Source organism: Mauremys reevesii, linkage group 2, assembly GCF_016161935.1.
Source record: "Mauremys reevesii isolate NIE-2019 linkage group 2, ASM1616193v1, whole genome shotgun sequence".
Classification (NCBI taxonomy): Eukaryota; Metazoa; Chordata; order Testudines; family Geoemydidae; genus Mauremys; species Mauremys reevesii.
In genome coordinates, this window is record NC_052624.1 from 263,860,004 (window position 1) to 263,880,832 (window position 20,829).

Genomic DNA, 20,829 nt, shown 5'->3' on the forward strand with positions numbered 1-20,829 from the left:
CCTTCAGTGAGCTTTGACTCAGGCTACGTCTACACTACCCGCCATATCGGCGGGTAGCGATCGATTTTTCAGGGATCGATATATCGCGTCTCATCTAGACGCGATATATCGATCCCCGAACGCGCTTCTATCGATTCTGGAACTCCACCGCCCCGAACGGCGGTGGCGGCGTCGATATGGAGAGCCCCGGACATCGATCCCGCGCCGTGAGGACGGGTAAGTTATCGATATAAGATACTTCGACTTCAGCTACGTTATTCATGTAGTTGAAGTTGCGTATCTTATATCGATTTTTCCCCTTAGTGTAGACCAGCCCTCAGGCCTCAATCTGCAAAATCTGTGTCTATGATTTGTCTATGCCAAAACTAAAAGCAAAGGAAGTTCACTTTTACATTCTGGAAAGAGGATAGAGCAGCAAAAGCCATTGACACTGTTCATACACAAAACCTCCGTCAGTTGGAGAAAGAAAGTCTGTTGTTTTAACATCTGACTGGTGGGGGGTGGTAAATTTTTCAAAGAATCACCTGGGGGGTTTAGACTCCCATTAACTTTCATGATATTGAAACCCTACATGGCTCTTTGGAAATTTAGTGGTGGATAGCTGCGGGATACTTGTCAATATGATAAAATATATATTCTCTGGAGAGGAATCCCATAGCATCAGTGCAACACTTAATAGTCCTGGCTTTCTTGTCTGGAGGATAATGGACTGAAAGAGTAAATTATTGCCAAACTATTTTTTCCAGAGAGGCTTAGAAGTTTCCCTTTTCTCCTCCACCAATCGTTATTTTGGTGGAAGGAATTATTATGGTTGGACTGGGAACAGAAGGGATATACTGTGGTACCATAGCTGAACTGATGCTTGATAGAAATACCAAGAAGCAAGTAATAAATCCACTATGATAATTATATTCTGGCATTAGAGGTGGCTTTTGCCTAACCTCTTTTCATATGGCTTCATTTTAACTTTCAAATTAGAGCCAAGTTGCCTCTCCCAAATCAGTAATAATAAGTTTTTGACGTTACATTCTCCATTAGCTTAATTTAAGCTTTTCCTCAGCTTGTGAGTGTAAAAAGCTTTAAAATAAAAGATTGTATTCAGCAACTGGATTTTAATGACCTAAATTAAGTGGTAAATGTGTTTTTTAGCAGGATTTCTGCACGGGGTGAATTTCTCCCGTAAAACTTAGCACTGTCAGCTCTCAAAACATCTGTTAGTCTATAAGGTGCCACAGGATTCTTTGCTGCTTCAGCTCTCAAAGACTCCAGTGGGAACTGAGGGCAATGAAAGCTGCTCAGGATCTGTCCCGTATTCAGTGGAACTAGAAGAACCATTCCTGGGAGGGTTTTCAGGTTCAGGCTTGAAATTAGCAATCTGATTTCCTGTTTCAGTGACTTCTGCTGACAAATCAACTAAAGGCTATTTCATTACAGAAATATCATTTGTAATTTGACCAGCTTTTCTAAAAATGTGTGTTAAACACAATGTATATGTTACTCTTTGAAATACCAGTTCAGCAAATGACTTCAGCGTGTGCTTAACTTTAAGCATGTGAATAGTCCTGTTGCTTTCAATCTTGAGAAGTCAGGGTTAATGGTAAGCTTGTTTTTAGTCCTTTGCTGAACTGGAAACCAAATTTACTAATAGATGAAATCCTCTGACTTCCCTGGTGGAGTAATATGTAGTGTAGTTGTAGCCATATCAGCCTCAGGATATTAGAGAGACTAGGTGGATGAGGTAATATTGTTATTGGACCAAACTTCTGTCCAATAAAAGAAGAGTTCTGGTGGCTCAAAAACTTGGCTCTCTCACCAACAAACGGCCCAATAAAATATATTACCTCACCCACCTTGTCTCTCTGGTGGGGTAAGGTATGTGAGTAGCTCAGTAGCCCAGTTTAGTTTCAAACAAGTTTCTATTCTCTGTTGTAAATAATTTTATTGATTGGAAGATTGCTGAGGACTGCTCCCATTTTTGCCCTGCCTTTAATTCAAGCTGCCTGTTTGGAACAGTATATTTTTAAGTGAAATTTTGTTCTCTTTTATAAGTTATTATTCAGTAGGAGGTTGCTCAGCATTCTTTACTTTGAGTAGAAAGTTAAACTTCAAAAAATCAATAAAAATATCAGTGTTACATAGACAATTTCATTAGCCAAACCATTTTTTTATTTTTTATTTTTTTTAGGTCTTGCCTTAACTTTTATTTTGGAGAACAGCTTTAAGCCTGAAGCAGGTGCAAGATCCAATGTGTCCAAAATTGGTATATTGATCACAGATGGAAAATCCCAAGATGATGTCATCCCACCTGCTAAAAATCTGCGTGATGCTGGTGTTGAATTATTTGCTATTGGTATGTATTCTAACGTATCTATTTATTGCATTGTACTTTTTATAAGTCTCTGATCTTTTCTATCTATCTCATGTATTTATAAGGGTCCTATCATGTTTCTATCTGGATTAAGCATCATCAAAAATATTTTGGAAAATTTTAACTTTTTTCAGTCTCCGCCGACTGTTAATGTAACTGACATTTTAGCAGGATAAACATATGCTAGTTATCATCAGAATACTGCAAAGATGTCAGTAACACTTGTAATATTGGAAATTAACCCTTGTGATTAATTATAACTACCTGTAATTAACAGCTTGACTGTAGGTCTGATCCAAAGCACATTGAAGCCAGTGAAATGGGGAAAGACTCCATAGGCATCAGTAGGCTTTGGCCAAGCTGCATGGCTTAAATGTTACACCAATTTCTTTTGTTGCAAACATTTTCCTATTTTGTCTCTCCACTGTAAGGTGTGAAGAATGCAGATATAAATGAACTCGAGGAGATTGCCTCTGAGCCAGACAGTACTCATGTCTACAACGTTGCTGACTTTAACTTCATGCACACCATTGTAGAAGGTCTTACGAGAACAGTGTGTTCAAGAGTGGAGGAACAGGAAAAGGAAATCAAAGGTAAATAAGAAACTTTGTTTGATCTTGATATTAGACCAGCAAATCCAATTTTAGAATAGGGACAGTTTTGAACTAGTTTCTGACATTTTACTCTTTCTATGTATATTTTGCTACCAGGATACTATATTATCAGAGAAGGTATTTTTTCTGTTGCGTACTTCATGCGTATGCTAATATCTTTTGCTTAGTTCCATGATAGTAATTTGTCTTTTGTTATTATAGTGTTAGGTGACATGAAAAAAAGTGCATTCATTTTGCTGTAGCTATCACCAGTCACCAGGTAAAAAGAGGGTATCTTTATTGTGCAGGTTTGGGGATGAATTAGAGAAGGAGTAAAGCTAATTAAGGCTGTGCCCTTGTTTCCATTCTAATCCTTTGTTTTCTTAGTCTCATAAGTTTGCCAAACTTTCAATTTGAAGTTTCCCAGGCTTGGTCTCTACATGAAGTTGAACTTTTTTATTTTTATTTTTTTAATCTCTGAGTGAAAAAAACAACCCAGAATTTTGGAATGCAAGAAAAGGTTGTGGGGGTGGAAAAATTACAAGTATACAAAAATTCTGCTGACCTTAGGACCTTCTGAGCAGCTGAAAATGCTAGGGGTAGAACATTGAAATTCGTTAGAGAAATAGCCCTCTTTGAGAAAGTATCTTTGAAATGTTCCAGAGAAATGTATTTGAATTGACTGAGCTGTGACCCTGTAAAACCGTATGCAGCAGATGCAAATGCCAGATGCATTTCCCTAAGTTTATGAAGTGCCTCACTGAGGAAGGTTGCATTGCACATGCATCTGAAGCAGTGTACTGAAAAGATGTTGCATTAGTAGGCTTCTCTCTTCCCCCTGGATCCCCTAAGAATTTCACAGATGGTCTGGGTGTGGGGGGAAGCAGTGGATTGGAAGATATGGCCATCAAAGGGCTCATGAACCAGTTAAGTATCTCGGAGGCGGCGGGTGGTGGAGAGTCTTGCAGAGGTAGATGTCTGTCGAGCGTAGCTCCAATGTGTCTTGTCAGATACCACCCCACCTGCAGACCTGCCAAGGAATACAGGGGACAGGCTGTCTTGCTGAGTGTTGTAGCAGGTTCACAGCTGTGGAGATTCCTGGCTAGTTCTGGAACTTGGGGAGAGGGTGTTTGGAAGCACCTGGGGAGGGAGGGAATGCATGAAGGGACAGGCAACCAGGAAAGCTTGGGAGAACCATTGCAGTTGTAAAAGCGTTTGTGCTGAAACCTTTGTGTGTGATGCATGTAAAGTTTTCCACATAAACCAATGGAGGCCTGGTCCTGCTGAGAATTGTATGTATATTATTATTTTTATTATTTAGTTAATATTAAAAACCGACTAAATAAATGTGCCCTCACCAATTAATTCAGTTTCTAATGATGAGAGATCTTTGGGAACTCAGCAATTAGAGCAAAAACAAATCATTATTTTATAAGAGTAAAAATAATTTCTCTATGTTATCTCATATATAGGAACATTTGTTGCCACTCTTGGAGCTCCTACAGATTTGGTCACATCTGAGGTAACAGCCAGAGGATTCCGTGTTAGCTGGACCCATGCACCGGGCAAGGTGGAAAAATACAGAGTTGTGTATTATCCCACTAGAGGAGGCCAACCAGAAGAGGTAAGGGAGGAAAAATCCTATCAGGTTCCTGATTGTGAGAACTTCTAGTAGACATAAATAGAAAGAATTCACCAGTTGGGAATGATAGCACTTGATCATAGGCCTGATGCTGCTTCCATGTATGGGTACATCTACACAGTCAGTGGTAGCAAATCTCTGAGCCCAGGCCAACAGACTCAGACTTGTGGGACTTGCACTACTCCGCTAAAAGTAGCTGTGTAGGCAGAACTTTAAATTGCAGCTTGGGCTGGAGCACAGGCTCTGAGGCCCGCTTCACAGCCTGAGCTCCATCCCGAGCTGCAACATGTACATCACTATTTTTAGCTCGGTAGCATGAGTCCATGAACCCGAGTACATTGACTCAGGCTTGGAGGCTTGCTACCACAGGCTGTGTAAACATACACCACAGTCTGTGATTACATTGTTCAAGGATAAGACCTAAAATCCAATATGTAAACTGTGTTTTTATTTATACATCAGCTTTCCTTGTTGGACCAACTCTGTATGATGCTATTTCAAAGGATACAGGACCAGAAAGGGGCAGAAGGGATAGAGTTTGAGCTTTGCAAACATAACTCATTTTTAAAAAAATCCATGGATGTAGAGTTGGGAATCTGGCTAAAATTGACCAGTGGGCCAGATGGATATTTATTATTGGTGTAGCACCAACAGTTCACTAAGTGCTTTGGAGGTAGGTATGAAAACAAGGACACTGCATGAAGAAGTTTACAACTTAAGCAGACAACTTTCAGAACAGTATGGGAAGGGATGGAGAGTGGAGACAGGACAACAGAAGCAGTATAATTAAAGGGTGAGGTTAAATGCATTTTATTTTTTGAAGATATTTTGTTGTTGTGTGTGTGTGTGTTTGTGTGTACACAGGTATGTGCATGCAGTACAATAATGAAATTTTGAATTACATAATAAATATATCAGAAAGCGTCCATTACACAATATTCTTAATTTCCATTATGCTAATGGTATTTTTAACATTTCCTTTGATCCAAAGTGCTGCTTTGTATTGCCTTAAGACTCCTCATTATGCATATGTTTGCCATTCTGTTTCCTGGCTACTGTACTGTATACTAAGATACAAATGTCATTTGTGCTGTGTTAAGCATAGATAGATTCACATTTATGTATCATGCCAAGGAGTGTCTTAGAAATATGACAGATAAGACAAACCAATAAGATGGATTAAATAGTAATAAAATGAATTTATTTTATCCTTATTTCATTGAATTTTTTCCCAAACAGGTGGTGGTGGATGGAAGTGTATCAACAGCAGTTCTGAAAAACCTGATGTCTCTAACTGAATATCAGATAGCTGTGTTTGCTATATATATAAGTGCTGCAAGTGAGGGCCTCCGTGGTACTGAAACCACACGTAAGTGTCCTCACTCAATTTGTTCTGGACCTGACTCAGTAACGCTGAACGTAGGCACTGCGCAGTGTGAGTAAGGGATGCAGAATCAAGTCTTTTTTCTCTTTAGCTCTTTTTACTAGTATTGTCCAACATTTATTTATTAGATTTGGGCCTGAACTAAAGACCCGGGTCCAAATGCTCCCAGACTTTGAGCCAGTTATATTCTCTCTGTAATGGGCCAAACCAAGCCTCTAAATCATAACACTCCCAGACTTTGGGACAGTTTGGAGCTGCAGCTGGATCTAAATTTTATGGCTTAGGCATACAGCCTTATTTCCTCTTTTTGGCCTTAGTTCCTTAAGAGATGATGGGAGATTCAGTGAAGAGGGGACTGTTCGGGATTGGAGAGACAAGTGTTTCATTTCCTGCTCTGCAACAGACTTCCTAAGTTACCGTGGGAAGTGATTCTGATTTTCTGTGCCTCAGTTTCCCATCTGTGATAACTGTACTTCCCTACCTGAGGGATGTTGTAAGGATAATTACATTTAACACTGTGAAGTATTCAATGGGGGTCATATAAGTAGCTTAGAGGGGTAGGCCCCTCTAAATCATATAACATTTTATTTAATTCAAATATTTTCACCTCAAATGCAATCATTTTGTCCCAGCAATATGACAGACCTTACACAGGGAAGGGAAGAATCACTTTCCAGTTAAAACTACAGGGTGGAAGATAAGCAGAATGCAATTATCTAGTTTGGGATTCAGCCAGGAAATCAAAGCTAACACTACCAAACTTACAAAAAGTGAGATGGGATCTTGTTACGTATGTTTGAGACCTAGGCCTTTTGTTTCATCCAAAAAAATTGACTCTCGAGCAGCGCTATGTGCTATAACACCATGTTAGGAATTGGTTAATTTCTGATTCAGCGGGAAGAGTGTCACATACTGAGCCAATAGCATCACTTCCTGTTGCACCTGGTATTCCTTTGAAGTCACTTATTCAAGTTCTGACTAAGCCCAGCCCTACTTATTTTCTGAGATCCGATCAGATCATAGCCGAAGGTGGTGTGGCTGCAAGCGTTATATAAACAAATCTTGGAGTGTCATAAGTAATAGTCTGAAATGTGTAAGTATTAATCACTCCAGGTTATAAAATATTTGCAGGTTGGAAGTATTTTTCACCATGCCAGTTAAAATCTGTGAAAAATTATAGTTTACATTTTTTACCTTGTGTGACACTGACAGATTAAAATTAAGCACAAATGTGAAAAATATCACATTTGTGTATATAGTACATTAAAAATGACCTTACGGTAGTATGCTGTTTAGATAAATATATTCAGTGCCATAAATGCATAAAAGACGGGAAAGTAAGAGAGGAGCCTATCTTTTAATCACTTTGAAAAATGCAAAATAAGTATCAAATATATATTTATTTGAAATTCTTGTAAATGTGTGCTTTCTTTATACCTCTATTTCTTCTAGTTACTTTAAAATTTCCTCTTAATTAATTTTTTTTCAGTTATCGGCTTTATTAGGTGTCTACCCCAGCTGCAAATGATTTTTGTCTAATATGCTCTTAAATTTTTGACATTTGCAATTAATTTTAATTTGAAAATTGTAGCAGAAGCACTCTCTCCTTCTTCCCGTCTTTTTGTCCCCCTTCTCTCTCTCTCCTTATTATTTATTAGTTGTTTTATCGGAGCGCCTAGGAAACTTAGTCATGGACCAGGACCTCATTGTGCTAGGTTCTGTACAAACCCAGAACAAAACATTGTCCTTACCCCAGAGAGCTTACAACTAAGTCTAAACCAAGAGACAACAGACAGAAATGGACAGATGAGGGAGTAGAAGGAAACAATGAGAGAATATTGGTCAGCATTTGGACAATGGTTCCAGCACACCAGTACCCTATCTGTTATCAAACTTTTTGTAGGCATCACCGGAAAGGAGAGTTTTAAGGAGGGGCTGGAATGATAATGAGATTGTTTTGCAGATGTATATGGGGAGCTCCTCCCAAGCATGAGGCGCAGCATGGGAAAAAGGATGAAAAGCTGAAAGGGGGGAGGGATAGCTCAGTGGTTTGAACATTGGCCTGCTAAACAGAGGGTTGTGAGCTCAATCCTTGAGGGGGCCACCTAGAGATCTGGGGCAAAAATCAGTACTTGGTCCTGCTAGTGAAGGCAGGGGGCAGGACTCAAAGAAGGTCCCTTCCAGTTCTAGGAGATAAAACATCTCTATTAATTTATTTTATTTAACAAGTGGCCAATGAAGACTGGCATGATGGGCCAGTTGGAGGCAGGAGTCAATGGCTCAATAGTGATTGAGAGATGGTAGGGAGGGTGAGGATAGGGCATGAAGGGCCTTGAAAGTGAAGACAAGTAGCTTATGTTTGATGCAATAGAAAAGATGGCACCAGTGGAGGGAGTCAAAGAAAGGGGTGACGTGGTCAAAGCAACAGGCTAGGAAAGCAATCTTAGCAGATCATTAAGGCTAATTAAGGCAACCCAGAACCCTAGGCACAACCCCATGTTAGAACACAGCTCAGCCATCTGTTGCTCCTCTTGACCTTGCCCCCTCACCATGAACATGCCTCCCACACTGTGGCTTGGGGGGTGAAGAGGTTATTGCCAGGCAGAAGCTACCCCGAAAAATTAAGTGCCCATGTGGCTGCCTATGTGGCTTACCCCAATGGTGGCCCTACCCACTCTTCACTACCAATCCTTACCCCCATGCAGATCTAGAAGAGAGATGGGTGGGACCTGTGCATGCAGCAGTTTGGTCCAACTATATCTGTATATCTATAACTGTTGAGGATTCTCCCAAGGGAAAGGGTAGAAGTCCTCGCTTTTGTAGGATTGAAAATCTGACAGAGGCAAAGTACTAGAAATGTTCTGTAAGGACAATCCAAGCTCTGACTGGGGGCTTGGATAAATGACAAAGTCCTTTTCCCATCTCTCTAATTCTGAGATCTTTTTATAGCTCTTTGTTATTATGTCAAACAGTGTTTCCAGTGTTTACTCTGCTGGATTCCTTTGTGTTCCCTATAGTCAAACAAAATCTTATGAAATGTTAAGCAAGTTTTTTTAGATGCAATTGAAAATTTTTTACCTCTTTCTGTCACAGTTGCTTTGCCTACGGCATCAAATCTACAGTTGTATAATGTGTCACAGAGCAGCATGAAAGCAAAGTGGAATGGAGTAGCGGGTGCCACTGGTTACATGATCTTATATGCTCCCCTTACAGAGGGACAGGCAGCAGATGAAAAGGAGGTGATGTATTTAGCTTTCATTTGGATTCTACCTATTCAAAAACATAACATTTAAAGAACAAAATGTCAGATGGTCCTTACCTTCAAAGCTTGTCTATTTTCTAACTTTTAAAAGTACTGTACATGTTACTGACTTTCTGTGCAAACTGCATGCCAAAGTAGTTATTTTTAATTTTCAGTATTTTCAAATTTGTCCTCATTAGTACACAGAAATGTCACAAGTTATAGTTGAGTTAAAGGGAATCTCTTGGAATGATTCATGAGGCAATATTGGATCATAGCATGAAGGCAAATCCACAGACAGAGAAAAAAAGAAATCAAAACACAAGTGACTTGATCTTTCTGAAAAATAGATTTAGAAGATCATGAAGTTTTAGTCTTTTTCTTTATAGTTGGACTTTTGAAAGTAAATCAACTTAAATTAATAAATGTGACATTTCAATGTTTTGTTTTCATTCTTTTATGTTTAATAAATATCAAAGGTTTTTTGTTTGTTTTTGTTTTATTTTTAAGTTCGTTTTAGAAAGAATAAAACTATTAATTTTAAACTTTGAGTAGAACAAGAACAACAGAGTTAGGTACAGTTCTCGATTAGATAAAACGATAGGCAGAATACTATGTTGTCACTAGAAATATCACTGGATTTTTGGAAACAGCTAATATAGTGCCAGTGCAATCTTAGGGCTAAGATTTAAAATTGTTTTATGCTCCACTGACTGTATGTGAAATTAAGAGTATTTTCTATAAGGACTCACTGGCAGCATGCAAGTGCATGCAACATTCTGGAAAGGGTGTAGGAAGCCACTGAGAGCCCGAATAGACTTGTGTTCTTTGCAAAATGAGTAGCTATGATCATGTAGCCCTCTTGAAAATGGGGCCTCATTGAAAGCTAGCTGACATCAGCAAAACTGAGCCTCACCCTGTCGAAAGATCTTTCAATAAATAAATCAGTCCCGGTTAATGCGGCACCTACTGAAGGAGCTCAAGGGGAAAATGATACACACCTGAAATAGCAAAAAGCAAAACCACGCCTCCGCCTGTAGACAGACTTCTGATTAATAAACCAGAGTCCTTTCCCCTCATTGCAATATTCTCACTTCAGCAGTCATTTTGAGGCCATTAGTTTCCACTGAACTGGTATAAAGATTCAACAGTCTCTTAGGCATAGATGCATATTGAAGAGAAGTTGAGGCTGTTTGTTCTGCTACAACAGAGAACTATTGTGTTGTTGCTTGTGTGGCTGGTCCCCTTTATATCCCCTCCACCTTCATGTTAGGCATCTCCTTGGGGTGTTTGCCTTTTAGACAATGTTAGGTATATCATTGCTCTGTGCAAGAACAAAACTGTTCACGCTGGGCCAAGTTCTGTGTTCAGGTTCAGCTGATCAATTTCTTTGAGTCAACACAGAGCAAGATTTGACCCTACCAATTTCCTGTTTAACTACAGTGCTCAGAAGCTCCTGTTGTGCAAGGCACTTGAGCACATGCCTAACTTTAAGCGCATGAATAGTCCCATTGACTCTCAAAGGATTGATTGTATGCCTAAAGTTAAGTGCTCTGCTGAACTGGAGCCTAAATGAGCATATTGTAGCCTTTTACTTTTATTCAATTTTATGGCATTTACCAGCTCTATAAAAATATGCTCTGTCTCTATTGAATATACTTTTCTCCTATACAAAAATGCTCCTGGCTTGTTTTTTCCCTCTCATGAGCTAGTTTAGAAATAATGTGTCTATTATTCATATTACTTTTAGATGAAAATTGGAGAGGCCTTGACAGATATTGAACTGGATGGATTATTGCCTAACACGGAATATACAGTCACAGTTTATGCGATGTTTGGAGAAGAAGCTAGTGACCCCCTGACAGGACAAGAAACAACATGTACGTCAGACACATCTGTATTCACTATACAGCAGTAATAAAACTCCAGGAGGTCTTTGTATATATGAAAATAGATCTCAGATTTTAAAATCTGTATAGAGGAGTAACTGAGAGGAGATCATACCGTGCATTATGGTTTGGATGAATTGTTCAGTTTCCCGCTGCTGCTATTTAATTTAGACAGAGTACTGTAGATTGCAGGACCAGGTATATAATTCTCCACAAAAGAGCATGTTTTCCATAGACCAGATTCATGTTTGGTAGTGTCTTGTGCTGCTGATAGCCCTGTTGATTTCAGTGGAACTAATTGCACAGGAAGATACTACTCAGCATGAGTGAGGGTGGCAGAAGTCTGGCCATATATTATTATTATTACCTAGGATAACATTGTGGTTTTGTGGTGCTGCCTTGCCTTTTCCCTCTCTTCTTCCTCTCTCCCTTTTTAGCATCTTGTTCCCCGGAGCAGGGCCGGCTCCAGGGGTTTTGCTGCCCCAAGCAGCCAAAAAAAAAAAGAAAAAAAGCCACGATTGCGATCAGCTCTACCGCCGCCACTTCAGTCTTCGGCAGCAATTCGGCGGTGGGTCCTTCCCTCCAAGCGGGACTGAGGGACCCACCGCCGAATTGCCGCCAAAGAACCGGACATGCCGCCCCTCTCCATTGGCCGCCCCAACCATCTGCTTGCTGGGCTGGTGCCTGGAGCCGGCCCTGCCCCAGAGGGTCCAGGAATGAGTAGCACCAGCTCTTCCTAGCTCACAAGCACTACTGACAGCAGTGCTTGTGCAGCTGCACAAGTGGGAAGGGAGATGTCTTGCTTTTCCCTTGGTCACCATGGAAGGGCTGCTCTCAGTCTGACACGTGATACCAGATTCTGACTGGCCACCTTTTAAACTGAAAAGTAATGATCAGTTTAGGCTTTGTTTGCTGTGAGGACATTAGTAGTATCATTTATTTACTATTCTTCTTCCATTAATATATTTAGTTATTATTTACGTATTACCATTGGGGCACATGGCTCTTCACAGACAACTGTACAATCTAGAACAGGTAGCTAACACAGCAAATTAAGACATCAGATGGTTGGGGATGGAAGGGAATAATGCAGTGATAAGATGGAGAAGGCAGGGAAACCCTCTTATAAGAGAGTAAAGTTCTCTTGGATCGTGATGGAGGAGTGCAAACCAAAGAGATCCAGAATTAATAATACTTGAGGCACCGGGAAGTGACCTGTGAGAGGCCAGGTTGCTGTTCTTGGACCATTGTTGTTTCTCCTTTGTAGGTGGGAGATTGGTTGATGGAATTAAAAAGAGCACATGTGCCCCCAAGTAACTTCCTGTAGGGCTGTAACGGGGTCTGACTCACCCCTGCGGCGCCTCCTGCTGGTGACTCTGGGGAATTAGCTCTTTCCAGCCCAGGAGCGCCCTCTGCAGGCCAGTGATCCACCTGTTTACTACTGGCCCCGTGTCCCTCCCTGGACCCCGGTGCCCTTTCACATGGGGTGCTGCCCCCTGGCAGTAACCCCTTTTTCTCTGGGTCTTCCCTCCTCAGGGAACCCTCCACCCTACTATCCCCACTTCGCCTCAGTAGTGGCTACTGAGTAGCTGGATACTGCAGTCTGCCCAGTCTCTATCTAGCCCCCGTTCACTGGGGCAGACCACAGTATCCAGTACTCATCATCAGCAAAGGGGGTTTGGACCTGCTGCCTTGGCCTACCCCTAGGTTGCCCCCTACAATCCCCAGTACCTTTTGCCCTGTGCTAGGCTGCAGCCTGGGGTTTTCTAGGCTGGAGCTTCCCCAGCTCCTCAGCCTTTCCCCAGCCCTGCTTCACCCTAGGTACCTTGTCTCAGCTCTTAAGCAGCTAGGCCCATCTCTCTCTATAGCCAGAGAGAGACTGACTGGGCTCCTGGCTCATAGCCTTTTATAGGGGCCAGCTGTGGCCTGATTGGGGTGTGGCCCAGCTGTGGTTACTTCCCCAATCAGCCCAGCTTTGAGAGCAGCAGCTCTCAAGCCCTGCCAGGCTACTTTTAAACCCCTTAAAACCAGGAGCAGAGGTCCACCCTGCTACAAGGGTCTTCTGTTTTTTCTGTTTACAACCGATCACATTTATAACAGGTTGTTGAAACGGAGCTTCAGGGAGCATGGTCCCTTTCTGTTTTGTGATCCTATCACTTGTTTTTCCTTTCAGCCACAGGTTTCTCTAGCTCTCAGTAGTAGCACCAGGGTGGTCTTTGGCCAGTGCTAATTAAGGGTGAGAACCTGCCAAAGTTCAGTGGGGAGTATGAGGGCTCCCCATCACCCAGAATAGCATCTTCCAGCTGAACGCTGCTATATCTAGGAGAGAGGGAGAGGAGGCAACAGTAGCACTAGTGTGGGACAGAAGCCCTTTTGGAAAAAGGAGCAGGAGGAGCCTCCTGCAGAGCTAAGGATTGGAGAGCACCCACATTTGTGATAGGTAGTGTGTTTTTAATAGGTAGCAAGTGCCAGGCAGGCCAGGTTCTGTTCTCTCCTTGCTTTACTGGATCTGCATAGATCTGTATGCCTGTTCCCTGCACAGCTTCTACACAAGGGACAGAATGGGACCCAGAAACAGGCAATAGTACCTGCACCCTCCCCCAGGGAGGGGAAACCAGGAAGTAGATTGTGATGGTATATGTAGCATAGTCCCCTCTGCCACCCCTTTACACCAGTCAACCAGTATATAGTAGGGAGGCCTTAACTGCTTGGAGAACACTCCATCCAAATGTAATCTTGCCTAAAGAGGAATCTCATATGTAATCAGGGACAAATGTAATAAGTGTCGAACAGCTAGCAGCTCTATAGGTCTTGTCAGTTCCCTCTGCCCAAGAACTGGAGAAATCTCTGGTCAGATGTTCCATTAGACTTATGGAAGGCTATCACCTAACTTTCTCATATGCTGAAGAGAAACCATCCTGAATTCACTTAACTTCTTATCTTAGGAACCTATCTTTAAAAAAACTGTTTTTTTGTCAGTCCTGAAAGTTCCACAATAAGTTAAGTATTCTATGAACATGTACAATGTGCATTTACCCTTCTGCTGAACTTGGATTAGGAAAATATGAAGGTAACGTAATGGATTTGTTAAATGAAGTTTGGTGTTAACTAAAGCTGAACTAATAATGGAAATGTTTTCACTAATATTTATTTTAATTTACCATGTTTGTCATCCTTTTGTTTCCATTTTCTGAGTGTTTAAGCATCACTAGCATAAAAACATGTAAAAAATGAATTTTGAGGTCAAATATTCTACATATAGGAATTGTTAAGGTGAATTTGCATTTAACACTCGCAATTCCCTTTGTGGTTAGCTATAAACATCACCCAGCATTGTGTGTTTCTTGATTAGATGACTTTTTAAACTACCATATAATCGTTTAATAGATGCTATTTCCACTAACAAACACATGGAGCACAGATACAGTTAACACAAATCAAATTACAAAGCCAAATGCACAGGTGGGGTAAATGTTGTTCAGTATAAATCCAACTCTGCTATCCAGCAACAAGCAGGATCCCCACTTCCGTTTCTTTCAATGTCAATATTCAACAGTGAGGATGGCTCTTATACTTGCCAGTGCTTTAGCCTCTGATTCAGCAAAGCAGTTAATCACATACTTAATTTTAAGCACAAATGCAATCCCATTGAAATCAATGGCACTACACAGCTATTAGATTTAAAGATGTGCTTAAGTACTTTCCTGAATAGTGGTCTAAACTGAAAAGGGTATAGAAACAAGAATGTCAGTCATATTGCTTAAGATTATAATTTTTAAAGCAAAGTGTTTCATGTTCATTGTCAAGAGAGAATGCTTTGTGGATGAAATAAAAGATAGAACTATTTTCATGACTGTAATTATTTATTTTTCAAGTGCCTTTAAGTCCACCCAGGAACTTGAGATTTTCAGACATTGGACACAGCACTTCCAGGATAACATGGGATCCTGCTTCCGAAAAAGTAAATGGTTATCGTATTATGTATGTTAAAACTGATGGGACAGAAACCAATGAGGTAAGCACTTAATAATGTACCATATTCTTATTTTTAAGTGTAATTTCTGTAAACAGATCAAATCTTTCAAGCTGTAACAAAAGATTTACTTAAAATTTTTAAACTCTGTGCATGGAACATTATGCTTTATACAGGGCATGTATTCAGAGTGTGTCACACTCTGGGATCTGATCCTGCAGAACCTTACTTGCATGAGCACTCCTTCCTTATGCGCATAGGAAAGTGAATGGAGCTATTCCAGTGAGTAAGTGTTTGTAGGATTTGACCTAAGTGGACAGTATCCAAAATACCTGAGGATCAGACCAGATAATGAAGGTTTGAGTATTGGCCTGCTAAACCCAGGGTTGTGAGTTCAATCCTTGAGGGGGCCATTTAGGGTAGTGGGGTAAAAATCTGTCTGGGGATTGGTCCTGCTTTAAGCAGGGGGTTGGACTAGATGACCTCCTGAGGTCCCTTCTGATTCTATGACTTCTGTGGGTTCTGAGTTTAAGCTAATTTTTAAAAGAAATTTACCTCAAAACTTGGCTGCCTGGGATTTTACTACATTTTGTTAATTTTATTGCTATAGTTACATGTAAGAGGAAAAACTGACTTCCAACAGAAGTAGGATTTGGCTCAGAATAGGTATGAGTGTTTTCTTTAGGCAGGATATCACTTGACTGTAACAACCTATTTCAGCTTGGACTCTCACGGTATGTCTACACTGCAGTCAGATACCTGTGGGCTGGCCCATGCCGGCTGACTCGGGTTTATGGGGCTTGGGCTGCGGGGCTGTTTAACTGCAGTTTAGACTTCCAGGCCCAGGCTGGAGCCAGGGCTTTAGGACCCTGCAAGATGAGCCTGAATCAGCAGACCTGGGGGCAGCCACGGGTTTCTAATTGTAGTGTAGACATTCCCTTAGTTATAATACTTAGTTTGCCAATCTGACAACATGTGCATTGTAACTAGAAGAGTTTTCCTTATAGCTTTCACCAGCATATCCACCATTAGCAGCCTCTCTAAATGGAATGAAACATCTTAATACAAAAATCAGACAAAATATATGAAAAATGTTTAAATAAATCATTGCAATAAACGGAGCCAATCATATAAACAGACCAGATCCTGTGCAAATAAAATATGATATAAAAGCCTCTGACATTAGCCTGTGGCTATGACTATTTAGAGCTATCAGTTCTTTCTTAGAAATGGAATAAATATCCATATTAAACGGAGACAGGTTACCCGCAAGTTTGACAATGTAACTCATGGGTGGCAAAGCTCTGAGTAGTTTTTCCATGTCTTTAAACATTTGTCAATAAATTAAACTTCACTTAATCCCATTCTGTAGTTTACTTATAATCTGGGCATCTCTGAGGTTTTTAATGTCTGTCTAAACTCATCACCATGGTATGCGAACATTTCCGATACATAGTAATGTAATATGCATACTTTATATGGTGAGAGCCTGATATATAGTGTTTGGTGATGTATATTCTGCAGTTTTCTTGCTCATAAAATAGGTGGTATATTTTTTCCAGGTTGCTGGTTTCATGTCTTGTTCTTTGTGCCCTGATCTGACATGACATTGAACGCCCTGATATACAGCTAGCTTATGCAGCTTTCTGAGGTTTATGTCCCCCATAATGCCATGTTAAATGTACTCTGGCTGAAGACCAAAGAAAACTGTCATCATTTTTTATTAGAAGGAGAAGGGGTGTGTGTGTGAGGTAATATCTTTTATAGGACCAACATCTGTTGGTGAAAGAGACAAGCTTTCAACAACAGAAATTGGTCCCATAAAAGATATTACCTCACCCACCTTTTATCTTTAATATCCTGGGACCATCATGGCTACAACAACACTGGGAATATCTTTTTATGATAAATATTCAACGTAAAGTGCTCATCTGTCAGAAATGTCTTTATACGTGTGGCTTCTCTAATTCTCCCTTCCTCCAGTTTTCTATCTCCAGTATTCTACAATCTAGACTATCTCATTTTTAATAGGTTTTGATAACCTTGACTTTTCCTTCATTCATAATGTAAATGTTGCATATAATTATATAATTTGTGGCTCTTTTCATAATTGCATGGCATTCTCTGTCCATATCCATTACTTGCCAGCCGAGTTGCAGGCACTGATAATGTAAAGGGGTTTTGTTTCCTGTATTCCTAGCACATGACAGTATCTATTACAAATGACTAATTCTGCAGGTGGAAGTTGATCGCATTTCAACATACACCCTGAAAAGGCTGACATCCCTTACAGAATATACTGTTGCCATTTTTTCCCTTTATGATGAAGGACAGTCTGAGCCGCTGACTGGCAGCTTTACTACAAGTAAGTCTAACTGCATATTTGAAGGCTTTCCAAGAACACCTTTGAGATTCACTTACTGTTTTGGAAAGCAAGACCAGTCACTGTGATACTCTCCAACTGTGATTTCAAAATATCGGGGTGTTTTTGCTTTTTATTCATTTGGGGAGCATTATGCCGCTAAAATGTAGACAAATAGCATCTCTGGCGTTTATAAAAAGTAAAAATTTAAGGACTGGAAGGCTTAGTAAATCTAAAATTACTGAACTAAATTTTTTTTTTTTTTGCTTTTTTAGTCCATGTAAATTTCTTCATAGAACCTGCAGTGTAGTACCCATTTTTGCAATTTCTCATCTAACAGTGTAAAGTAGTTGGAAGTTTGCACTCATTCCCTGGAAATGAGTATCTGCATTCTTCTTTCATGAGAAACTTTTTAGTCTTTCAACTTTTTATGTCCTGACTATGGGACCAAAGCTGCAATCCTTGCTTATGTGAGTAATCCATGACATCATTAAAATACTCATGTGATCAAGGATGTAAAGGTTGCAGGAGCAGCAATATTTTGTATCCTTTATTTCTAGTAAAGTAGTAACATAATTTTTTGGCAGAGCTTGCCAGGCCATTCACTCACTTTTATGGCATTTCTCCATATGTCTTTGTGTCACATGATAACATTTGAATGCTACAGCAGGTCAGTTCCAAGATTTCAGTGAACGTTCTAGGCATCAGTGGCCAGAACTCTATTGATTTTGGGGAAAATTAGAAAACGAAAAGGAGGGTAAAGAGGAGGCATAGTCAAGCCCTGTCATCTGTTTAGCACAGCCATTGCTTCAAGCACCTCTGCAATTGTCTGTAAATCAAACAACTGGTTGATGGCACCCATTACTGTCTAGCATAACAATACCCCTCACTCATCACTGCTCCTCCTCCCAATGGAGTTTACAATGTTGACACCCTGAACTACTCATCTCCAAAGCAAAAAATAACTGGGGAGGGAGGCGGGGGGCAATGAGCAGTGCACTCCCCGGCACATTGGCAAGTTGGTGCCTGTAGCTCCACCCCCAGAGTCGGTGCCTATGCTAGGAGCTGCATATTATCCTGTGAAGAGCCATGTGCGGCTCCGGTGATCTACACAGTTATTTTTAGCCCTTCAGCGCCAGCCTATGGCTGGCAACCCGAGCTCTGAGACTCATTGCTGTGGGGATTTCTATTTACTTATTTACTTATTTATTTATTTTTGCTGTGTAGATGTCCCTTAAGTACAGTTTTTCTGAGCAAAGTAATGTTTTCATAAAAGAATAATAGCAATAACATTTCCTTTCTCCTACCCTTTGCCTGCCCTGCCTATTTATCCTGTGAGCCATTTAGGGGCAGGAACTGTACTGTGTTTGTATGATACCTAGGACAGTGGCATCTTGATCTTGATTGAAGCTTTGAGGTACTATCGTAATATAATTAATAACTGGGTGATAAAAATGTTGCTCACTCGATGGTTAAGTAAGTGTATCAGGGTGAAAATACCTAGCCTTCTTGAGAATCACCGAGGGTGAGTATAGCTGGAGCTACCTTTGATAGCTATCCCCTATGTTCTATTTTGTGTAGGTAGCTACAGCTGAAAAAGTCACAGAGAGTTATAGAGTTTAAGGCCAGAAGGGCCTGGCAGATCATCTAGTCTGACCTCCTATATGTCACAGGCCACCACCATCACCCAGCACCTGCACACTAAACCCAACAACTGAAATGAGACCAAAGTATTACAGCCCATAAAGGACTTGTTGAATATCAACATTTTGTGTAGTTTGAAGATTTTTACACATTTTAACTTCCTTTTTTTTTCTTTTTTTTTTTTTGCGCATAACATTGTTTTGCAGAAAAAGTTCCAGCCCCACAGTATTTGGAAATAGATGAAGTATCAACAGATAGTTTTAGAGTCAATTGGAAGCCCAGCTCCTCTGATATTGCTCGCTACAGATTGGCATGGACCCCACTGAATGGGGGTGCATCTGAAGAGGTGAGTTTTCTTGACTCTCGTAGGCTCTGGTATGGATGCTTCACAAATGGAAGAGGAAATTCATTCCACTTTGAGAGGCCCAATGCTGTAGAAAATATATTGCCAGCTAAGCAAAGCAAAATCCCAGTGAACTGATGCGTGGCAGTTTGACCTATTCAGAGGACAGCCTGGCTTACCATGAAGCCCTCCAAAATTAAACTGAACCGATGTTTCAGCATCTCTTTGCAGATAAACCCGGAGGGAAGAGAACTCATAGAAATTAGCTATCTAATCTCTAATGCGCCAATTACCATAGAATCTGCCTTCCATTCTCTGTTACTCCCAATTCTTGGAATGCTCAAATTTTTCTGCTTCCCAGTGAAAAAGATGAAAGTAAAACAAGATGATCACTCCAGGAGAGGGTGGGTGACGTGCCCAGCAAAGGGATGAGAATATGTTCTAGATTTGTTTAATCAGTTGCAAACAGTAAAACTTCCTATAAAACCGTAGCTTCAAAACATTTGACAAACAAACTTTACACACAATTAATAAATTACAGTGGTATCCTGTGTTTCTGTTTCTCCTCTTTCCCCTTTCTCTCTCTGTGCTCTACTTTTAGCTCTAGATCATCATGCATCTCTTTCTCTATAGCTGTGCTTGTCCTCAGGCAACATTTTCATCCTTTTAAAATGTTTTGTTTTGTTCTCTAATTCAAGATTTTTTTCTTTATTTATCCTTTCTGCTCATATTTTTAACCTTTGCTTGGGACAGAGAGAGATGAAAGGTAGACATTCTCTCTCCATCCCTTTTTCTCTGTTCACTGTTTGCCCAGTTTCTCTCCACTTTTTTCTCATTCATCCTCTGTCCCCACATTTTTCTACTCATTGATATGATCCTCTACTGTCCCACCCCGGTTCCTCTCCTCCTTCTGCTAGTGACTCCATTGTGGAAGGGGAGAGCATCTCCCTATGCACAATGCTATCTGCAGGGGTGGAGCAAGCACTACCAGATTTGGGTTTGGGGCAGCATTTCTTCCTCATCTGGAGCAGAGAAGCAGCAGTGTGAGTAGGACTCAGTCCTACTAGGGTAGTGAAACTGGGGCTTTTCTGAAAAATAGCCTTGCCCTATTTCTGTCTTCCTGCACCTGGCCGGAGATGCTCGTGTGCATGATGAGATGAATTTGGAGGGTAAGCAAGCAAAAGAAGGAATTTGTAAGTGAGGTAGTTGATAAGCCTGTCACGCCCTGGAGTTCCTCTGCTCGTGAGATGGGTTAGAATTTCCCTTTTATGGACTCACTTTTTACGACGTTTATTTCACATACCTACCCTGAAAATGTGGTTGCCAATGAGTCTCTTTGACTGGTGTGTGTTTTGAATTGGAGATTATTATTGTCTTTGTCTTGTTTTTT

At 40.6% G+C, this 20,829-nt stretch overlaps 1 protein-coding gene across 2 annotated transcripts in view; it reads left to right on the forward strand.

The window, feature by feature from the left end:
- The window catches only part of COL14A1 (collagen type XIV alpha 1 chain), a 201,390-nt gene that overhangs the window by 77,134 nt on the left and 103,427 nt on the right, over nucleotides 1–20,829 (forward strand). For both annotated transcript variants that reach the window (XM_039526901.1, XM_039526900.1), the window contains 9 exons: nucleotides 2,186–2,350; nucleotides 2,800–2,961; nucleotides 4,434–4,585; nucleotides 5,843–5,972; nucleotides 9,081–9,226; nucleotides 10,979–11,108; nucleotides 14,993–15,132; nucleotides 17,329–17,455; nucleotides 19,303–19,442. In XM_039526901.1, the coding sequence (XP_039382835.1) occupies nucleotides 2,186–2,350; nucleotides 2,800–2,961; nucleotides 4,434–4,585; nucleotides 5,843–5,972; nucleotides 9,081–9,226; nucleotides 10,979–11,108; nucleotides 14,993–15,132; nucleotides 17,329–17,455; nucleotides 19,303–19,442 (1,292 nt within the window). The remainder of the gene's footprint in view (nucleotides 1–2,185; nucleotides 2,351–2,799; nucleotides 2,962–4,433; nucleotides 4,586–5,842; nucleotides 5,973–9,080; nucleotides 9,227–10,978; nucleotides 11,109–14,992; nucleotides 15,133–17,328; nucleotides 17,456–19,302; nucleotides 19,443–20,829) is intronic.